We start from the raw sequence: 20,427 nt of genomic DNA on the forward strand, positions 1-20,427 counted from the left end.
TGGAGTGCAGTGGCACAGTCTCGGCTCACTGCAACCTCCGCCTCCTGGGTTCATGTGATTCTTGTGCCTCAGCCTCCTGAGTAGCTGAGATTACAGGCGTGTGCTACCATGCCTGGCTAACTTTTTTATTTTTAGTAGAGATAGAGTTTTGCCATGTTGTCCAGGCTGGTCTCAAACTCCTGAACTCAAGTGATCCACCTGCCTCAGCCTCCCAAAGTGCTGGGATTACAGATGTGAGCCACTGCGCCGTGCCATCAGAGACAGTTTTGATCAGTGGGAAGAGCACCTTATCTACTTTTTGATCACACTACTGGCTTTGAGCATATTAATTTAGCCTTTTCCTTATTTAGAAAATACTGAAAATACGTACTTTAGGGATCAGAAAATATCAAATTCAAAATATCTGCCACACATTGTAGTTGCTCAATAAACTGTTGGTTTTTTATTTCCCAATGCATTTTCCTTTCTTCTTTCCTATTTCTCTAGTCGTGTCACTGGTTAAAGGTCAAAAATGGTTCTATCTTAGTTTAATTTAATTTAATTTTATAGAGACAGGGTTTTACTGTGTTGCCTAGGTTGATCTCAAATTCCTGGAGTCAAGCAGTCTGCCCACCTTGGCCTCCCATAGTGCTGGGGTTACAGATGTGAGCCACTGCGCCCAGCCTGAAAATGGTTTTATTTATTAATTACAAATATTACCTAGGGGTTTAGGAAAAAATGAACTTAAATTTTTAGTACAGAATGGGGAACATATCCAACTCATTGAAGCCCACAGCTTGGCCAAAGAGGATCTTATCATATCTCCCACCATACCTCTATGAGGTTTCTTTGTTTGTCTTCCAGCTCTCAACTCTGTGGGCTGTATTTCTATGTGTGATGGAACCATGTGCCTGCTCTGAGGTCATGGGGAGTAGCTGATTACAAATGAACCTGATATTCCCTGAAACTTATGTGTACTGTACAACCATCTCCAATCAGAACAAACTGATTACTGGTTAAATTTTAGTTCTAGAGATGAGGTTTGATTACAGTGCAGGACTTTATAATCTTCCCAAACACTAAGAATAACAGCAACCACTGTTTTTTTTAGATAGAGTCTCACTCTGTCATCCAGGCTGGATTGCAGTGATGTTATCATGGGTCACTGCAGCCTCAACCTCCCCAGGGTCAGATAATCTTCCCACCTCAACCTCCTGAGTAGTTGGGACCACAGGCACACACTGTCATGCCCAGCTAATTTTGGTATTTTTTTGGTAGAGGTAGGGTTTTGCCATGTTGCTCAGGTTGGTCTTGAACTCTTGGGCTCAAGTGATCCACCTGGCTTGGCCTCCCAAAGTGCTGAGATAACAGGCGTGAGCCACCATGCCTGGCCGTCAACCTTTTTTTTTTTTTTTTTTTTTTGAGACGGAGTCTTGCTGTGTCGCCCAGGCTAGAGTGCAGTGGTGCGATCTTGGCTCACTGCAGCCTTTGCCTCCTGGGTTCAAGCAATTCTCTTGCCTCAGCCTCTTGAGTAGCTGGGACTATAGGCATGCACCACTAGGCCTAGCTGGCTAATTTTTGTATTTTTAGTAGAGATGGGGTTTCCCATGTTGGCCAGGCTGGTCTTGAACTCCTGACCTCAAGTGATCCTCCCACCTTGGCCTCCCAAAGTGCTGGGATTACAGGCATGAGCCACTGAGCTCGGCCTTTTTCTTTTCTTTTCTTTTTTCTTTCTTTCTTTCTTTCTTTCTTTCTTTCTTTCTTTCTTTCTTTCTTTCTTTCTTTCTTTTCTTTTCTTTTCTTTTCTTTCTTTCTTCTTTCTTTTCTCTCTTTTTTTTTTTTTTTAGACAGAGTCTTGCCTTGTCACCCAGGCTGTAATGCAGTGGTGTGATCTCATCTCACCACAACCTCTGCCTCCTGGTTTCAAGCGATTCTTGTGCCTCAGCCTCCCGAGTAGCTGGGACTACAGTTGTAGGCCACCAGGCCCAGCTAATTTTTGTATTTTTAGTAGAGACGGTATTTTGCCATTTTTTCCAGGCTGGTCTTGGACTCCTGGCCTGATGTGATCCACCTGCCTTGGACTTCCAAAGTGCTGGGGTTATAGGCATAAGCCACCATGCCTGGCCTCATCAACCATTTAAAAAAAATTATTTCAAATAACTTTATTAAGACCTAATTCACATGCCCACAATTCACACATTTTAAGTGTCTGTTCAGTGGTTTTTAGCCTATCACAAAGTTGTGCAGTCATTACTGCAATTAATCTTAGAATGTTTTCATCACCTCAAGAGAAAGTGTGTACCCATTAGTAATTCCTCCTTGCAGTCTCTGGCAAACACTAACCTACTTTCTGTCTCTATGGATTTGGCTGTTATGGACATTGTATGTAAATGAAATCATACATTATATGGCCTTTGGTGACTAGCTTCTTTCATTTAGCATAATGTCAAGATTCATCCATGTTGTGGCATATATCAGTACTTGATTCCTTTATATGGCTGAAGGTTCCAATTTCTCCACATTCTGTCATTACGTTTTGTTATCTTTTTAATTTTAGCCATCCTAGTGGTTGTGAGGTGGTATTTCATTGTGCTTTGCATTTCCCTGATGGCTATTGATGATCAGTATCTTTTCATGTTTATTGGCTATCTGCGTATCTTCTTTGGAGAAAAGCCTTTTCAGATCCTTTGGCATTTGAAAATTGGAGTCTTTGTATTTTAATTATTGAGTTGTAAGAGTTCTTTCACAATCACTTTTTGAGGGCCTGGTGTGTGCCAGGACCACACTAGGTGTTTCACATGTACTTCTTTCTTTAATCCTCATAAAAGTCCCACACATTAGGTATTCCTGTTTATAGATGAGACTGATGATCAGAGTTAAAATAACTTATCTAAGGAGAGAGAGCCTTGAGTGGTAGGAATCAAGGTTCTAGCTGAGTGCAGTGCTTCTGTTCTCCTGGCTACTCTGTGCTCTCAGTCTTTGACATTGTTGTAGCAGAGCCTGTTTTAGGCCTTAGAATGAAAATTTTAAAGAATCATGGAGGGAATTCATATACTAAGTAAGATATTTGCTGGTTTTTGTCTTCAGGTTTCCTTTCAATGTTTATATACTAGATTTATTCCAGGAAACATATATAAACCAAATTAAAAAAAATAAAACCAATTGGAATTTAGTAAAAGAACTTTTTATGTAAAGAAACCATGAGGAACATCCTTTTGTGAATGTGAATACTCTCTGAGTTTAATTTGATACATTCAGTTTTCTTAGGGCAGGGCACATATATAAATTTTAAGGAATGAGGTGTTTTCAGAAAATATTGATAAAACTTGACATACTAACTTTTATCTTAATCTGGATGAAAAGCTGGTTAATCACTAACTTCATGAACTTTTCAAAACAAGCAAGATAAAAGACACATCTGTGACCTTTGGGAACATGCACGACGTGGCAAGTTTGGAAAAGGGCACAATGATGATTAAAAGTAACTGAAAAATTGGACCAGTGAAATGAAATTGGCTTGTGGAGAACTAGTTGTGGCTACCTGATTTTAGGTTACATATTCAGACTTTTGACCAAGACAAAATAGTGTACCATAGATAATTCTGCTCTGAATGGAACAGGAAGGAATTAGGAGTTAGGCAAGGGAGAATTCAGTGTAACTTCAGTTCCATTCAGTTACTATTCACCAGTGCCTATGATTTGCTGGGAACTGGCAATACAGAGATTTTTTTTTTTTTTTTAAGAAAAAGTATGGTATCTGCTCTTATGCTGTTGACATTTAGTAGGGTTTCACAGAATAGGAGTTTCCTGAATGGGCTGGGTCTTGAAGGGAGAAATGGAGTTTGCTAAGGTGGAGGTATTCTGGAGCCAGGGTGCAGCAGTGGCAAAGGCATAGAGGTGTGAGGTGGCATTCCGTGCTCTGAGGACTGCACAGAGTCTGCTTGCTAGAGCTAAGGTTCCATTCCTTGTTCATATATTATGATTCCTCTAGTAGGCTGTCTTTTCAATTTAGACTCTCCACACCCTCCCTTTCACCCTCACTCTCTGCTGATTACTTTGCCTTATGCTTTGTTGAGAAATAGAAACCATTAAACCCAAACTGCCTCAACTTCCATCCAAGACCTACAGACCCACTACACTAGAATTACACCCATCTGATCCTCTTTCTTTGCTTGAGTCTCCTCGTCCTGTCACAGGCTACAAGATTTCTCTCCTTCCATCTCCTTGCTCCAGGTTCCTCACCATCATCAGGCATACCTGTTCTGATTTGTTCATCTTAGATGAAACCCAGCCTTTCTAAAAATCCTGATCTGCTACAGGATGGATGATCCTTGAGAACATTATGCCAAGTGATATGTCAGTCACAAAAAGACAAATACTATATTATTCCACTTAGAATCATAGTACCTAGAGTAGTCAAAATTATAGAGACAGAAAGTAGAACGGTGGTTGCCAGGGGTTGGAAGCAGGGGAAAGTGGGGAGTTACTCTTTAATGGGTAGAGTTTCAGTTTTGCAAGATGAAAAGAGTTATGGAGATGAAAGGTGGTGATGATTGCACAACATTATGACTGTATTTAATACTACTAAACTGAACACTTAAATATGGTTAGTATGGTAAATTTTATGTGTATTTTAACACAATAAAAAATTGGAAAATAAAATATGTTTTAAAAGTTACAGGACTCTCATATGCCCACATCCAGGAGGAAATGCTACATTTCTTTCTTTCTTTCTTTTTTTTTTTTTGAGACAGAGTCTTGCTCTGTTGCCCAGGCTGGAGTGCAGTTGTCTCCTGGGTTCAAGCGAATGCTTATGCCTCAGACTCCTGAGTAGCTGGGATTACAGGCGCAAACCACAATGCCCAGCTAATTTTTGTATTTTTAGTAGAGACGGGGTTTCAATATGTTGGCCAGGCTGGTCTCGAGCTCTTGACCTCAGGTGATCCACCTACCTTGGCCTCCCAAAGTGCTGGAATTTTACAGGCGTGAGCTACCACGCCTGCCCAGAAATGCTACATTTCTTTAAGAGATTAGTCAAAATAAAGATTTCATCTTTATCCTTCCCCGCCAAAAAAAATACAAAAACAAAAACAAAAAAACCCACAACTCTCGATACCACCACATTCCTCTCCAGAGACCACCTCATTTTACTGTTCCACTAAAACTAATGTCTCAAAAGAGCCACGCTGTGTCTATTTCCCTCTTCTGTTCACTCTTCAATTCACTATATAATCTGACTTCCACCCACTGAAGACTGCTTTTGTCAGGGTCATCTGTACTCTCCATGTGCCACATCTAGTGGGTACTTGACCTTCGGGCAGCATTTGACAGTTTGCCCCTCCTTCTTGAAATCTTGCTCCTGGCTCCTGTGACACCATTCTCTTCTGGTTTTCTTCTCGCATCACTGGCTGCTCTTTCCCTTCTGTCCCTGGCTTCTGAGTATTGGAGGTCTAAAGGGCATTGTCCAGGGCTCTCTTGTTTCTCTATAATTCTCTTACAGTCCCTGCCCAGGGATTTAAATGCTTTCACTGTGCTGATGATTACTCCATTTTATCTCTAGCTGGCCCTCTCCACTGAGCTCCAGACTCTCATATCCAATGGCTTTCTTGTATTGTAAGATATTATACTTACTGTGCCTTAAACAGAACTTGGATCCCCTCTATTCCCACTACATTCCTCCTTGTCCTAGTAATGGCATTTCCATCACCAAGTTATTCAGGCCAAATGCCTGGGTAATCCTTGCCCTTTCCTCTTTATATCTCCCTCACCCCCACAGCAAGGCTTGTGGATTCTATTTCTATTTTGAATCTATCCCCACTCTCTATCCACTGGCAGACTGCCTCTGTAGTCCAGGCCACCATCACCTCCTATCTGGATTATTCCAACAGCCTCCTAACTAGTGCCCGCTCCTCTTGCTCCTCTCCATCCTCATTCATTCAGCACACTGTTGTAAGAATAATCACAAATCAAACAATTTCACTTCCCTGTTACCATTTCTGTGGATTTCCAAATTCCCTACTTTGGCCTACCTGCATCATCATTTGGCTTGCCTTGTTCTCCAATTTCATTTCATGTCACTCTCCCCACACCTACTGTATTGTAGAGACTCTGGTCTTACTTAACTTTCTTTTAACATACTCCTGTCTCCCTCAGGATCTTTGCAGTTTCCTCTTTGAATGGCTAGCTCCTTTTCTTCCTTTAATAAGGTCTTAGAGGTCATTCCTTGACTGTCCTTCCTAAAGTAGGTTCCTTTTTTTTTAATTTAAAATTATTTTTTATTGATGCATAACTGATGTACATAGTGTCAGGGTACAAGTAATAATTTAATACATTCGTGTAATTTGTGAAGATCAAATCAGTATACTTGGGATATCCATCACCTTAAATATTTGTCTTTTCTTTATTTTAGAAACATTTGAATTATTCTCTTTTGAATTATTCTCTTTTTTGCTGTTTAGAAATATAAATGTATAGTAAACTATGGTCACCCTACTCCTCCGTTTCATAATACTTGGTACAGTTTGCAGTTATTTTGTGTTCACTTCTTTTTCTCCTCCACTGGAAGAATATAAACTCAGTGAGTGCAGAGACTGGGTCTGATCCGTTCACCGTCATATCCCCAGTGTTTTGAAATGTCTTGCTTGGCATGTAGCAAGAAGTCATTAAATATTTATGAAATGAGGCCAGGCACGGTGGCTTACATCTGTAATCTCAGCACTTTGGGAGGCCTACGTGGGAGGATTGATTGAGCCCTGGAGTTTGAGACCAGCCTGGGCAACATAACAAGGCCCCTGTTTGTACAAAAAATCTTAAAAATTAGCTGGGCATGGTGGCATGCGCCTGTAGTCCCAGCTTACTCGGGAGGCTGAGGCAAGATTGCCTGAGCCCAGGAGTTTGAGGTTACAGTAAGCTATGATTGGACCACTGCACTCCAGCCTGGGTGACAGAGTCCCTGTGAGAGAGAGACAGAGAAAAAAAAAGTATGAAATGATAGAAGGAAAAGGGAAAGAGAAAGGAGCACTGTTTTTTTTTGTTTTTTTGTTTTTTTTGACAGGGTCTAACTCTCTCACCCAGACTGGGGTGCAGCAGTGCGATCATAGCTCACTGCAGCCTCTATCTCCCAGGCTCAGGTGATCCTTCCGCTTTAGCCTTCTGAGTAGCTGGCACTACAGGCACATGCCACCATAATAGAGTTAATAAATAACTTACTTATTTATGTAGAAATGGTCTGGTTCCATCACCCAGGTTCAAGCGATCCTTCCACCTCAGCCTCCTGAGTAGCTGAACTACAGGCAGGCACCACCATACCAGGCTAATTTTTGTATTTTTTGTAGAGTTGAGGTTTCGCCATGTTGCCCAGGCTGGTCTCAAACTCCTGAGCTCAAGCGATCTGTCTGTCCTGGCCTCCCAAAGTGCTGGGATTACAGGTGTGAGCCACTGTGTCCAGATAACTATGTTATTTATTTTTTTGTTTCTAAATTGTCTCCTCCACTAGCATGTAAGATTCATGAAGGTAGCTTCTTTGGTTTACTGTATTTTCAAGAAAAAATTCTAGCTCCTAATGAGCTGATTATGTGTTGAAAAAATGGGAAGAAGAGCTTAATTGTTTGTTTGTGACGGAGTTTCACTCTTGTTGCCCAGCATGGAGTGCAATGGCGCGATCTCGGTTCACTGCAACCTCCGCATCCTAGGTTCAAGCGATTCTCCTACGTCAGCCTCCTGAGTAGCTGGGATTACAGGCATGCATGCCCAGCTAATTTTTGTGTTTTTAGTAGAGACGGGGTTTCTCCATGGTGGTCAGGCTGGTCTTGAACCCCTGATTTCAGGTGATCCGCTTGCCTCAGCCTTCCAAAGTGCAGGGACTACAGGCATGAGCCATCTCGCCTGGCCAAGCTTAATTATTTTATATGCTTACTAAAGATTTCCTTTGGATAAGATTTGCAACATCTCTGTTCTTGTGGTTTTTGAAAATTTTGAAAATTACTATCTTATAAATGTTGAAAAACCTAGTACCTATGTGACTCCATGAATTGAAACGGTTTCTTTCCCCCAGTTCGTTTAGAACTCATCAAATTGAAGCGGCTCCAACCAACTCTGCAAGTGATGGATTTAAGGCAAATCTTGTCTTTAAGGAGATTGAGAAGAAACTTGAAGAGGTAAGATTTATGTAAAATATTGCCAGGAAGGACCTTGAGGCTAGAGGAAGCAGACACAGGTGTTGCCACGAGGTGGTACAATTGAAAATTTATATCATGTTTTCAACTATTGAGTGTAGTTAGATTTCTGAGTGTCTATTAAGGCTTCCTTGTAATTCTAAAAGAAATGCATTTCAGAAATGTATAAATCTCCAGATTTGAGCTTAAAAAACTATGATAAATACTGTTAAAATTGTCGCTCTTTTCTAGGTCCTCTTTGTCAGAGGGTTATTCAGTTATGGGCAAAGTTCAAATGTAAAGGGATTCTAATTTATTTTGGTATAATTTCCTTTGAATTAAGAAGGTCTTAAAATCATTCCAAAGAATAATATTTAAAACGAGCCTTTTTTGTACATAGATCAAAATTCTTTGTAAAAAGAAATTGTGTTTTGATTTCTTAAAGTAGTTAAAAATTTTTTGTTTTAAAAATGATGCTAGTTTAAAAAATTTATACTATACAGAAATGTATGTTTATGAATAATATAAATTTTATACTATACTTTTGTTTTAACCTTTTAAACAAAAGTTTAAAATCTCCCCAAATTCTGCCACTCAGAGTTTACTGAAATGTTAACAGTGGTTAACGTTCTTTCAAACATCTCTCTCTGTGTATATTAACTTACAGTTTTAAGCTAGGGTCATATAATACCTGTTGTTTTGTTGTTTTGTTTTGTTTTGAGACAGGGTCTTGCTCTGTCGTCAAGGCTGGAGTGCAGTGGTACCATCTTGGCTCACTGCAACTTTCACCTCCCGGGTCCATGCAATTCTCGTGCCTCTGCCTCCTGAGTAGCTGGGATTACAGGCGCCCACCACCACGCCAGTCTAATTTTTGTATTTGTAGTAGAGACAGGGTTTCACCATGTTGACCAGGCTGGTCTTGAACTCCTGACCTCAAGTGATCCACCCGCCTTGGCCTCCCAAAGTGCTGGGATTACAGGGGTGAGCCACCACGCCCACCACAACACCTGTTGTTTTTTATTATACTATATATGCTGATCTATTTTTTATGTACAATAATTCTTGATAGGTAATAGTCATACTAAGGCAATCTAAAAATAACTCTCCAGGCAAAATTGATATTTATTTCATTGTTTTAAACTTAGAGGAATCTTGGGATCTCTTTCTTTTTTTTTTTTTGAGACAGAGTCTCACTTTGTCTCCCAGAATGGGAGTGCAGTGGCATGATCACGGCTCACTGCAGCCTTGAGCCCCTGGGCTCAAGTGATCCTTTCACCTTGGTCTCCCAAAGTGTTGGGATTACAGTCATGAGCCTCTGCTTGGATGTATTTCATTATTGATTTTAGATCTCAGACCATACAAGGCATGGTTACAGCCATAATCACAATGCAAATTACACATCTATTAAGGTGATCAAAGTGGGCTGGAATAAATAGAATGTTTAAACTGTATTTCACCACATTAGAGCCATGGTATGAAAGGCAAACATTGTGCTTATCTCATAACCCTTATTGTAGGCCAAAGGACTACTTAATATCTGAGATGATTGCACTGTGGATGGGAATACAGGTGATATAACTGATGTGTCTTGTGAAAGAACCCAACATTCCCAGGACTTTCATTATAATCTACAACCATCCTGAGGGAGAGCAGGGCCAGCCATTGGCCTAGAAGCTGCAGACCTGTCCTGCAACCATCTTGGGATGCATCCACATGGGGCTACCTGTTTTATAACCTGTGTTTTTCTTTGGACAGTATGTTCCATGGCCATAATCTAAATCTTTACCCTCTTTTTTTTTTTTTTTTTTTTTTTGAAACAAAGTCTCGCTCTGTCACCCAGGCTGGAGCTCAGTGGCACGATCTTGGCTCACTGCAACCACCACCTCCCTGGTTCAAGCGATTCTCGTGCCTCAGCCTCCCGAGTAGCTGGGATTACAGGCACGTGCCACCACACCCAGCTAATTTTTTATTTTTAGTAGAGACAGGGTTTCACCATGTTAGCCAGGAGGTCTCTATCTCCTGACCTTGTGATCTGCCTGCCTTGGCCTCCCAAAGTGCTAGGATTACAGGCATGAGCCACCGTGCCTGGCCATTTACCCTGATTTTTAATACATAGTATGTATTCATATGTATTTGTCATAATTTAAATAGCTTCCTATGATGAATATCAGGTTGTATTTAACATTTTCAAGTAAAACGGTGCTGTAATAAATTTCCTTTTGCACTCATATTTAAGTATTTAAGCTATGATCAATTTAATATAAATAAAGGAGGAAAATTGTTGAGTGGTTGGCTATGTGCATTTTGTATATTGATACATATTGCCAAACTACACCAGCAAGAGGGTACTAATTTACAAACATTACCAATTCATGAGAGTGACTATTTTTTCATTTTAAAAAATTTATTTATTTTTATTGCTGAGGCAGGAGAATCGCTTGAACCCAGAAGGCGGGGGTTGCAGTGAGCTGAGGTCATGCCACTGCACTCCAGCCTGGGTGACACAGCGAGACTCCACCTCAAAAAAAGTAAAATAAAATAAAATAAAAATAAAAAGTCTTTGCCAACCTAGTAGGAAAAAATATCTCATTGTTTCTTGAACTTCTTTCATTATAAGTGTTCCTATAAAATGAAATTGCACTCTATAAAGTCTCAGCTTAAAAGTTTTGGTTTTTAAAAATGCTGCCAATATATTCCTGCAGAAGAACACATAGGATAGTTGTGTCTGACAAGTTGCTTCATTTATTTCAACCCTATTCCATCTGAAAAAAAAATCAAATAAATTAATGTAGAGACTATCTACTATGAAGTGTGAGGTATGGCAGTATATCAATCATTGAATACTTCATTACTGGGATTAACAAAGTAGAGTGGTTTTTATTTTACAGTATTCTCTTAGCCTTGCAAATGTATGCCTCTTGCTCCATTTTTATTCTTTTCTCTATAACCTCCCTACCAACCTTGATTCCTTGTTTCTTTCTCCTTCCCACGATTGTCAGTTTCCTAAGTGTTTGCAGCACTAGAAAGTTAAAGTCTTGGAATCTTTTGTCAATTCATGCATTTTCTGCATTAGCAAAGGCAGCCTGGCCAAAGATTTTATTTCCACTTCTGTCTTTATTAGCAATTCTCCATTGCCCTTCTTTGAATTTTGTCTTAATTTTTTTGTCCCTATTAAGTCTGTGACAGGACCTACTCCTTAACCTTTTGCCTACTCAGAAAAAAGTACTTTTCTTCAAGCAAGGAGGCACTCAGAACTTTCTTAGTATTAATGATCTCCAATTTCACAACTGTATTTTATTTTCCCTTTTAACTCTCTCTCCTCATCAGTTTCCTTGCCCTCTCTCACTCCCCTACTTCAATTGAAAATGTTTTATTGTCCAAGGGATGTGATTTTATAAGAGGATCAGTTGTTTCTGAAAAGTAACAGCAAGTGCAAATTATTCTCTTATCTATTTTAAGGAGGTGGGAGGATAAGCAGTAAGGTTATAGGAATTTCTCTTCAAGTATGCAGGTAGAATTTCTAAATGTTTGCTGGTGTTTTCCTGCTGTAACTTGTTGGTGTCTGCACATAGCTGTATTCCTGAGGCACTGTGCAAGCAGATGGCATGGATGCACCTGGAAATAGTCATTCATGGGCCTCTGGCCCTAAAGGAAGCCTTCCTCTCAGGTGGCCTAGCACACTAATGTTATTAACCCCCTCTTATAGATTATTTCCACAGAACCTTGAGAGAAAAGATTTTAAGGAATGTGAACACTTTGAACTTTCTTCATTTTATGGTGGCAGATACAGCTCTGCTGTCATCGGCTAAAGTTTAGAAATATTGGTGTGACCTACCGTTTCAGTGTGGTATGGTCAAATGAAAGTAGCATTGAATTTGGGATTAAAGCAACCTGGGATTGAGTTCTGGTTGTACTACCCACTAGCCATATGTCCCTGCCTCTCAGGGAACACAGAGTTTAGTGGGACGAGAGACATGGAAAAATATTTCCAGAAAAAAGTAACATGGGTTTATGTGCAGAGGGCCATCGAAGTATCTGGTGGAGATAGAGACTCCTTCCCAAAAGAGTTAGCATGTGAGCTGAGACTTGAATGAGGAGGTCAGGGGTGGGAGTGGAGGCTAGGAAGAAGTGAGTGTCCTGGGATGGGGTAGGAGTAAGGGCATGGAGGCATACAAGCACATGGCACATAAGTTCATGGAATTCAACATGTTCATGGAATTCAAAGATGAAGAGGAAGAGAAAGTGGCTGGAGTTCGGACAAATATCCTTCAGATCATGAAGACTCTAGGATAATATGTAAAGACAGACTTCATCCTGTTGACTGTGAGGAGTCACCAAGAAGTTCAAGCCTGAGAGTGCCAGATGGATATGTTAGTGTTAGATGGACTACTTGGCAGCAGTATAGAGGAGAAGCATTCTTAATCTTTATGAGCCTCAATTGCTTTTTCTGCTTAATGAGCTAATATTAATGTCTGCACAACTATTTGTATGGTTTTGTGAAGATTAAAGAAATTATATATGCAAAAGTATTAAAAACTTGAAGGCCCCTCAAAATAATTAGTATTGTTGTTAGTAGTTTTTTCTACAGTTAACTTAAAATAATTTAAGTGAGCTCTTTTAAGGGAAGCCAACATAAGAGCATTTCTTTTTCACTTAAAAGAAAAACCTGACAGTCATTTTCGTTTCTTGGTTTAACTAGAAAATACTGGTAGTTAATTTCAGGATACTCATATGTAAGAGATGCCTCCATGACTATTGAGATAAGTAGTCCCTGACTAAATATTTTAGGGCAAAACAAGTGTTTTGTCCTAAGACCCATGTCCAAGATTCCAGGTGGCTCTCAGGGGATCTACCTGTATATAAGAAAAAGGTTGACATACTGGGCACAGTGGCTCATGCCTGTATTCCCAGCACTTTGGGAGGCTGAGGTGGGTGGATCACTTGAGGCCAGGAGTTCAAGACCAGCCTGGCCAACATGATGAAACCCCATCTCTACCAAAAATACAAAAAAATTAGCTGCGTGTGGTAGCGTGTGCCTGTAATCCCAGCTACTTGTGAGGCTGAGGCAGGAGAATCGCTTGAACCCAGGAGGTAGATGTTGCAGTGAGCCGAGATTGCACCACAGCACTCCAACCTGAGCAAAACTCATCTCAAAAAAAAAAAGGTTGACATACCCAGTAGGATGACTAAAATAAAAAAAGCCAATAACAATTGTTTATGAGGATGTGGAGAAATTGGAAACCCTCATTAATTGCTGGTAGGATTGTGACATGATGTAGCCACTTTGGGAGTGCCTTAAAAAATTAAACATGACCTTATGACCTAGCAATTCGACTTCTAGATATGTAACCAAAAGAAATTAGGAGCCTGTGTTCACACAAAAACTTGCACACAAATGTCTGTAGCAGTATTATTCATAATAGGAAAAAATGGAAGCAACCATCAACTGCTGAATACATAAACAAAGTATGTTACACTCATACAATGGAATATTATTTAGCCGTAGAAAGGATTGAAGGAGGCCGGGCACAGTGGCTTATGCCTGTAATCCCAGCACTTTGGGAGGCCGAGGTAGGTGGATCACTCGAGGTCAGGAGTTCGAGACCAGCCAGGCCAACATGGTAAAACCCCATCTCTACTAAAAACACAAAAACTTTTAGTACTTTTTTTGGCACGTGGTGGTGCATGCCTGTAGTCCCAGCTACTTGGGAGGCTGAGGCGGGAGAATCACTTGAACCAAGGAGGAGGAGGTTGCAGTGAGTCAAAACATGCCACTGCACTCCAGCCTGTGTGACAGACTGACTCCATTTCAAAAAAAAAGGATTGACAGACTGATCCATGTATGCATCAATGTGGATAAACCTTGGAAACATCATGCTAAGTGAAAGAAGCAGTCACAAATATATTGTGTGATTTCATTTATATGAAATGTGCATAATAAGCAAATCTGTAGAGACAGGAAGTAGATTAGTGGTTGCCAGGGGCTGAGGGGTAGAGGAGACAGGACATGACTGCTAACGGGTGTGAGTTTTTTTGGGGGTTAATAAGAATGCTCTAAAATTAGATAGTGGTTTTGGTTGTACAACCTTAAATATACTAAAACAACCACTGAATTGAATACTTTAAAAGCATGAATTTTATAGGATATAAATTATGTCTCAATGCTGTTATAAAACAAAAACACAACAAAAAGAAATAGTAAATTTAGGCCAGGCTCTCTGCATACTTAGAAACAGAGGTTAGTATCTAATGTCAGTTTATGTAAGTTCCTCAGGGGCAGTAATTATTTGAGTATTTCAGGTACTTATCACAGTGCCTGAACATTGTAAACACTTAAGTCTTTCTTAAAATAATTAATATTATGAGGCTGGGCACGGTGGCTCACACCTGTAATCTCAGCACTTTGGGAGGCTGAGGCGGGTGGATCACGAGGTCAGGAGATCAAGACCATCCTGGCTAACACAGTGAAAACCCGTCTCTATTAAAAATACAAAAAATTAGCCGAGTGTGGCGGCGTGTGCCTGTAGTCCCAGCTACTTGGGAGGCTGAGGCAGGAGAATGGTGTGAACCCGGGAGGCGGAGCTTGCAGTGAGCCGAGATTGTGCCACTGCACTCCAGCCTGGGCGACAGAGTGAGACTCTGTCTCAAAAAAAAAAAAAAAATTAATATTATGATACCAAAAGGAAGAATTTTGTGTGTAAATTATTGCAGATATGTAAGGCCGAAATAAAGAAGATAGGAAATAAAAGCTATTAGAAATTAAAGAGAACTCAACAGGTAGCCAGTTCCAAAATAAACATTAGAAGATTAGTGTATTTTCTATATATTTGCAATAACCTAGCCATAAAATGTAATGCAAAGATGTGTTATTAACAAAAACAATATAAAATACCTAAGAATAAACTTACCAAGAAATGTACAGAAGTCTATGTTGGGAAAAAAAAAAAGACAACATTTTCCCAAAGGACATTAAAGAAAAGGTGAAGGTTTACTATATTCATGGATGGGAAGACTTAATATTGTAAAGATACTACCTCTCCCCTAAACAGATCTGTATATTTTATGTAACCCCATCCAACTCCAACAACATTTTGTGAGAAGAACTAAGTGATTGTAAAGTACATATAAAGGAAAATGTGTCCAAAAAAAAATCCAAAATAACCAAGAATATTCGGAAGAGAGGAATTATAATTGAGATTTGCTGTGTCAAAGAGTAAAGTGTATTATAAAGCTACAATATTAGCACAGAAATAGCAGCTAGATCATATAATAAAACATCATCAACAAAATGCTAACATTCATTGAGTATGCTGTGTGTTGTGGGTATTTACATAATTCTCATACATGTCTGTAAGGGTAGTTACTGTTTTATTCCCATTTAACAGATAAGAAAACTGAGATTCATACAAAAATACAAAAAATTAGCTGGGCATGGTGGCAGGTGCCTGTAGTCCCAGCTACTCGGGAGGCTGAGGCAGGAGAATGGCGTGAACCCAGGAGGCGGAGCTTGCAGTGAGCCAATATCACACCACTGCACTCCAGCCTGGGCAACACAGCGAGACTCCATCTCAAAAAAAAGCAAACTGAGATTCAGAAAGGTTTAATAACTTGGCTAACTTGTTGATAACAATCAACAGGGTATTGGTTAAATAAAATATGATATACTTTTACAATTAAAGACTATATGTGACCATTTAAAGTTATGTAGAATATTAGTGACACAGTAATTAGGATAATTATATTAAACAAAAAAGTAGATTATAAAACAATATGATCCCATTTAAGATATATATATATATAAAGGTTTATATATGACATACGTATACTATATTTTATTTAATCAGTGCCCTGTTAATTGTTATTCAGGCTCATGCTAACTTCTGGCTTTTATCACAGTGCTATGAATAACATTCTCATATCTAAATATTTTTACAGAGCCTCATTTATTTAAGGGTAAATACCTAGAATTAAACTTTGCTAATTAAGAACACCAAATCTAGGTATCAAAATAGGTTTGAATTCTTGCTCTTCCTTGTACTTCTACAAACCTAGCCAAGTTATTAGACCTTCCTGAATATATATGTATATAATATATATATAGCATATATATCATATATAAATCTTATATATATATCTTAAGTGGTAATCTACTTTTTCTGTTTAATATAATTAAACAGATCCCATTTAAGAGACATATATATATAATCTTTTCTGTTTGATATAATTAGATCCCATGTAAGATACATATATATATAATCTTCTCTGTTTAATATAAACAGATTCCATTTAAAAGATATATATCTTAAATGAGATCATATTTTGTAATCTACTTATTCTGTTTACAGAAAGATTCTTGTTTTTGGTACAAAACTCATTTTTTTCTCTGCATATATATGTATCAAAAATGATTTTCTTTGAGTGATAAAATTATGAATGATTTTGGCCGGGTGCTGTAGCTCACGCCTGTAATCCTAGCACTTTGGGAGGCTGAGGCAGGTGGATCACTTGAGGTCAGGAGTTCGAGACCATCTGGCCAATGTAGTGAAACCCTGTCTCTACTAAAAATACGAGAAATTAGCTGGGCATAGTGGCGCGTGGTGTAGTCCCAGCTACACGGGAGGCTGAGGCAAGAGAATCGCTCGAACCCAGGAGGCAGAGGTTGCAGTGAGGCAAGATCGCGCTACTGCACTCCAGCCTGGGTGACAGGGCAAGACTGTCTAAAAAATAATAATATAATAAATTACAAATGATTTGTATTTTCTTCTTGTTTGTTGATATTTTCTAATTTTTCCACAGTGAAATAAATGTTCCTTCTCTAAAAATTTTTTTTCAATAAAATTATTATGTTGCTCTTGTTTTTTTTAAACAAGATATGTGAGGTTGTTGTCATTCTTTCATTATTCACCCTGCCAGCTGGCTTAGCTGCTCCTCTGTGCTCCTGCAGTCCCGTGTTTCCCTTGATCCCAGTGGATTGTCGTAGTGATTATAGCGTATTGTTATTACTTACTTTTCTGACTCCTATTTCTATATACTTGGTGCCTGTAACAATATTTGGCTCAATAAATGCTTCAGGAAGGAAAGACTGGGAATGAAAGGAAAAAAAAGAGGAAGTGAGGGAGAAGGGAAACCCCCTTGCAGAGATATAGGTCTAAGGTTTTTTTTTCTGTATTTAGGCAGCTTCTTTCCCCAATATCTAAAAGCAAGTGGTGGATGGTATATTACTCATATAATTCTTTATACTGATAGAGAAAATGAGTTGAACAACAAGAACAAAAAAGGCCTTGATTTCAGAACCACTTGTCTTTAAGTCCTGATTGCGAGGAACCAAAAATATATGTAAGGCTAGCTGTGGTAGCTAACCCCTGTATCCCAGCACTTTGAGAGGCTGAGGCAGGAAGATTGTTTGAGCCCAGGAGTTTGAGACCAGCCTGGGCAGCATACGGAGATTCTGTCTCTATACACATACACACACACACACACAGATCCAGATCCTGTCTCTACACACACACATAAACACACACACACATTCAATTAACCAGTTGTAGTGGCACATGCTTGTAGTCCCAACTACTTGGGGGAGGCTGAAGTATAAGGATTGCCTGAGCGCTGGAGATTTACCCTGCAGTGAGCCCTGATTGTGCCACTGCCCTCCAGCCTGGGTGACAGAGTGAGACCTTGTCTCAAAAAAAAAAGAAAAGAAAACAATATATATATAAAATTTATATGTGTTTATATAGATACCATTTATATGCTTATATATATGTCATTTATATGTATGTGTATACACACACACACACACAGAGAAGGGAAGGTGGGGATCTTTACATTTAGAAATGCCAGAGTGAATCTTTCCCAAATTATTGGAACATATGAGGGCTATTTTGGCAGAAAATGCTGCCCTGTCCCTCCTTCCCTTTTAGATACCAGTTGTATCTAAAAAGGCCTTTTTGGGTTTTTTTGAGACAAGGTTTTGCTTTGTTGCCCAGGCTGGAGTGCAGTGACATGATCATAGCTCACCATAACCTCAAACTCCTGGGCTCAAGTGATACTCCCATTTCAGCCTCCTGAGTAAGTGGGACCACAGGCATGCACCACTATGCTTAGTTAATTTTTTTATTTTTAGTGGAGACCAGATCTCACTATGCTGCCCAGGCTGGCCTTCAATTCTTGGGCTCAAGTGATCCCCCTACCTCTGCCTCCCATAGTGCTGGGATTACAGGAATGATCACCATGACTGGTTTTATAGCTAGCCTTACATATATTCCACATTTATTTTTAATAAAAGACTTGGCAGATGTGGGAGTTGTTGCCTGCTTGCCTTTCAGACTTTTCTGGGTAAAAGATCATAAAGGACCTTGGGGACTGCTCCCTGGCCCAGATACTCATATCATGTATCTATTTAAACATGAATTTGCTTGAGGAGAAAGCCAGAGAAATGGACTTAATGTAACCCCAGTGTTATTTTTCTTTCCAGGAAGGGGAACAGTTTGTGAAGAAAATTGGTGGTATTTTTGCCTTCAAGGTGAAAGATGGCCCTGGGGGTAAAGAGGCCACCTGGGTGGTGGATGTGAAGAATGGCAAAGGATCAGTACTTCCTAACTCAGGTTAGTTTGGGAATGACTTCATTTCTAGGAGCACTGACAAGTTTACAAAGGCTGTCAGCTGGGAAAATGGGGGTCTGCTCTACTGTTCCCCTAAAGGACTGGCTTTTAATGTTAAAGAACCAGTGAATTCCAGGGAACAGGAAGAGGTCAAAGCCACCTCCTCCCAAGGATTTGCAGGCTCCATCACAGAGTTGCCAATCTTAGGCTTTGGAATTAGGCAAACTTGGGTTGGAGTCCCGTCCATGCCATTCACATATTCTGACCTTGAACAAGTTATTTAACTTTTCTGAGACTCGGTTTTCTCTTCTGTAAATGGGCTTAATAAATGGCCCCTTTTCATAGGATTGGTATGAAGATTAAGAGGATTCTCTCTTAATTAACCTGTAAAGCACACGGTCCAATGCATGGCTAGTGGCCTTGGAAGACCTGTCTATAGTCACTATTGCCAGTTATCCTCATCCAAATCTTTCTTGAACTCACTCTAGTCAGCTTTTGTCCTCATCACTATCCCCGGACTGTTCCTGTCAAGGTCACCAGTGACTACCACATTGCTAAATTCAGTGGTTAATTCCCAGCCCTCATGATATTACACTTAACACGTTTTCCTTGCCTACTGGCTGTTCCTCCTTGGCCTCTCTTGATGGTTTCTTTTTGTCTCCAAATTTCTAAGCATTGGAGTGTTCCAAGGCTCAGTTCTATTTGCCTTAATTCCTTGGGGATCTTATCTAGTCCCATGCTTTGAAACAGTTTCTACACTAATGACTGTCTTTAGCGTGGACCCAGCCACTGAACTACAAGGTGTATATCCAACTGCTTAACTGACAAGTTTACTTGGACACCTAATAGGTATCGCAGAGCTAACATGTGAAACTGAACTCCTGATCTTTCTTCTTCTCCCCTGTAAGTGTGTACTCCTCTTGCTATTATCCCATTCTTGGTAAATTGCTCCTGTGTCCTACTGGTTCCTTGGTCTAAAAACCTTGAAGTCATCTCTGGCCACTTTTTTTCTTTTACACTCCACAGTTTAACCCATCAGCACATCTTGTCCTCCTCTATAGCCACCACCACCCTGATCTAAGCCAGCCTCATTGTTTTATCTGGTCTCCCCACTTCTATTCTTGCCCACTACTCTGCACACCTGCCAGAGTGATCATTTAAAAACTTGCCGAATTGTTACCTTCCTCTGCTCAAAAGCATCCAGTAGCTTTGTCTCACTGCAGGTAAAAGCAAAGTTCTTAAAATTGCACTGTATGATCTGGCCCCAGTTTTCATTGTCTTACTATGTATGTCCTTGCTCACTTAGCTCCAGTAACATTGACTTTTTTGCTGTTGCATGAATGTGGGATTCTCTTGGTTGGGGACTTTTCTACTCTCTGTTCCCTGTCCGGAATTATCTTCTCCCAGGTATCCTTGTGGCCTATTCCCTCCTTTCCTTTGGATCTTTGCTCAAATTTCACCTTCTCAGTGAGCCCCTCCCTAACCACCCTTTTTAAAATCTTACCCCCACAGTGAAACCCCATCTCTACTAAAAATACAAAAAAATTAGCTGGGTGTAGTGGCGAGTGCCTGTAGTTCCAGCTACTCAGGAGGCTGAGGCAGGAGAACGGCGTGAACCTGGGAGGCGGAGCTTGCAGTGAGCCAAGATCACGCCACTGCACTCCAGCCTGGGCGACAGAGCAAGACTACATCTA

The 20,427-nt window shown here is 39.9% G+C and overlaps 1 protein-coding gene across 3 annotated transcripts in view; it reads left to right on the top strand.

Annotated features, from left to right (window-relative positions):
* Window positions 1-20,427, top strand: part of SCP2 (sterol carrier protein 2) — a 124,927-nt gene that overhangs the window by 93,639 nt on the left and 10,861 nt on the right. For 2 of the 3 annotated variants that reach the window (XR_002523576.2, XM_003891901.4), the window contains exons 13-14: window positions 8,033-8,135; window positions 18,607-18,736. Coding sequence is in view for 2 of the 3 variants with exons in the window: in XM_003891901.4 (XP_003891950.2) it covers window positions 8,033-8,135; window positions 18,607-18,736 (233 nt within the window). In the remaining variant the exon portion in view is untranslated. The remainder of the gene's footprint in view (window positions 1-8,032; window positions 8,136-18,606; window positions 18,737-20,427) is intronic. The other variant, XM_021941651.2, reaches the window with a different exon arrangement.

This window comes from Papio anubis, chromosome 1 (assembly GCF_008728515.1).
Source record: "Papio anubis isolate 15944 chromosome 1, Panubis1.0, whole genome shotgun sequence".
Taxonomy (NCBI): Eukaryota; Metazoa; Chordata; class Mammalia; order Primates; family Cercopithecidae; genus Papio; species Papio anubis.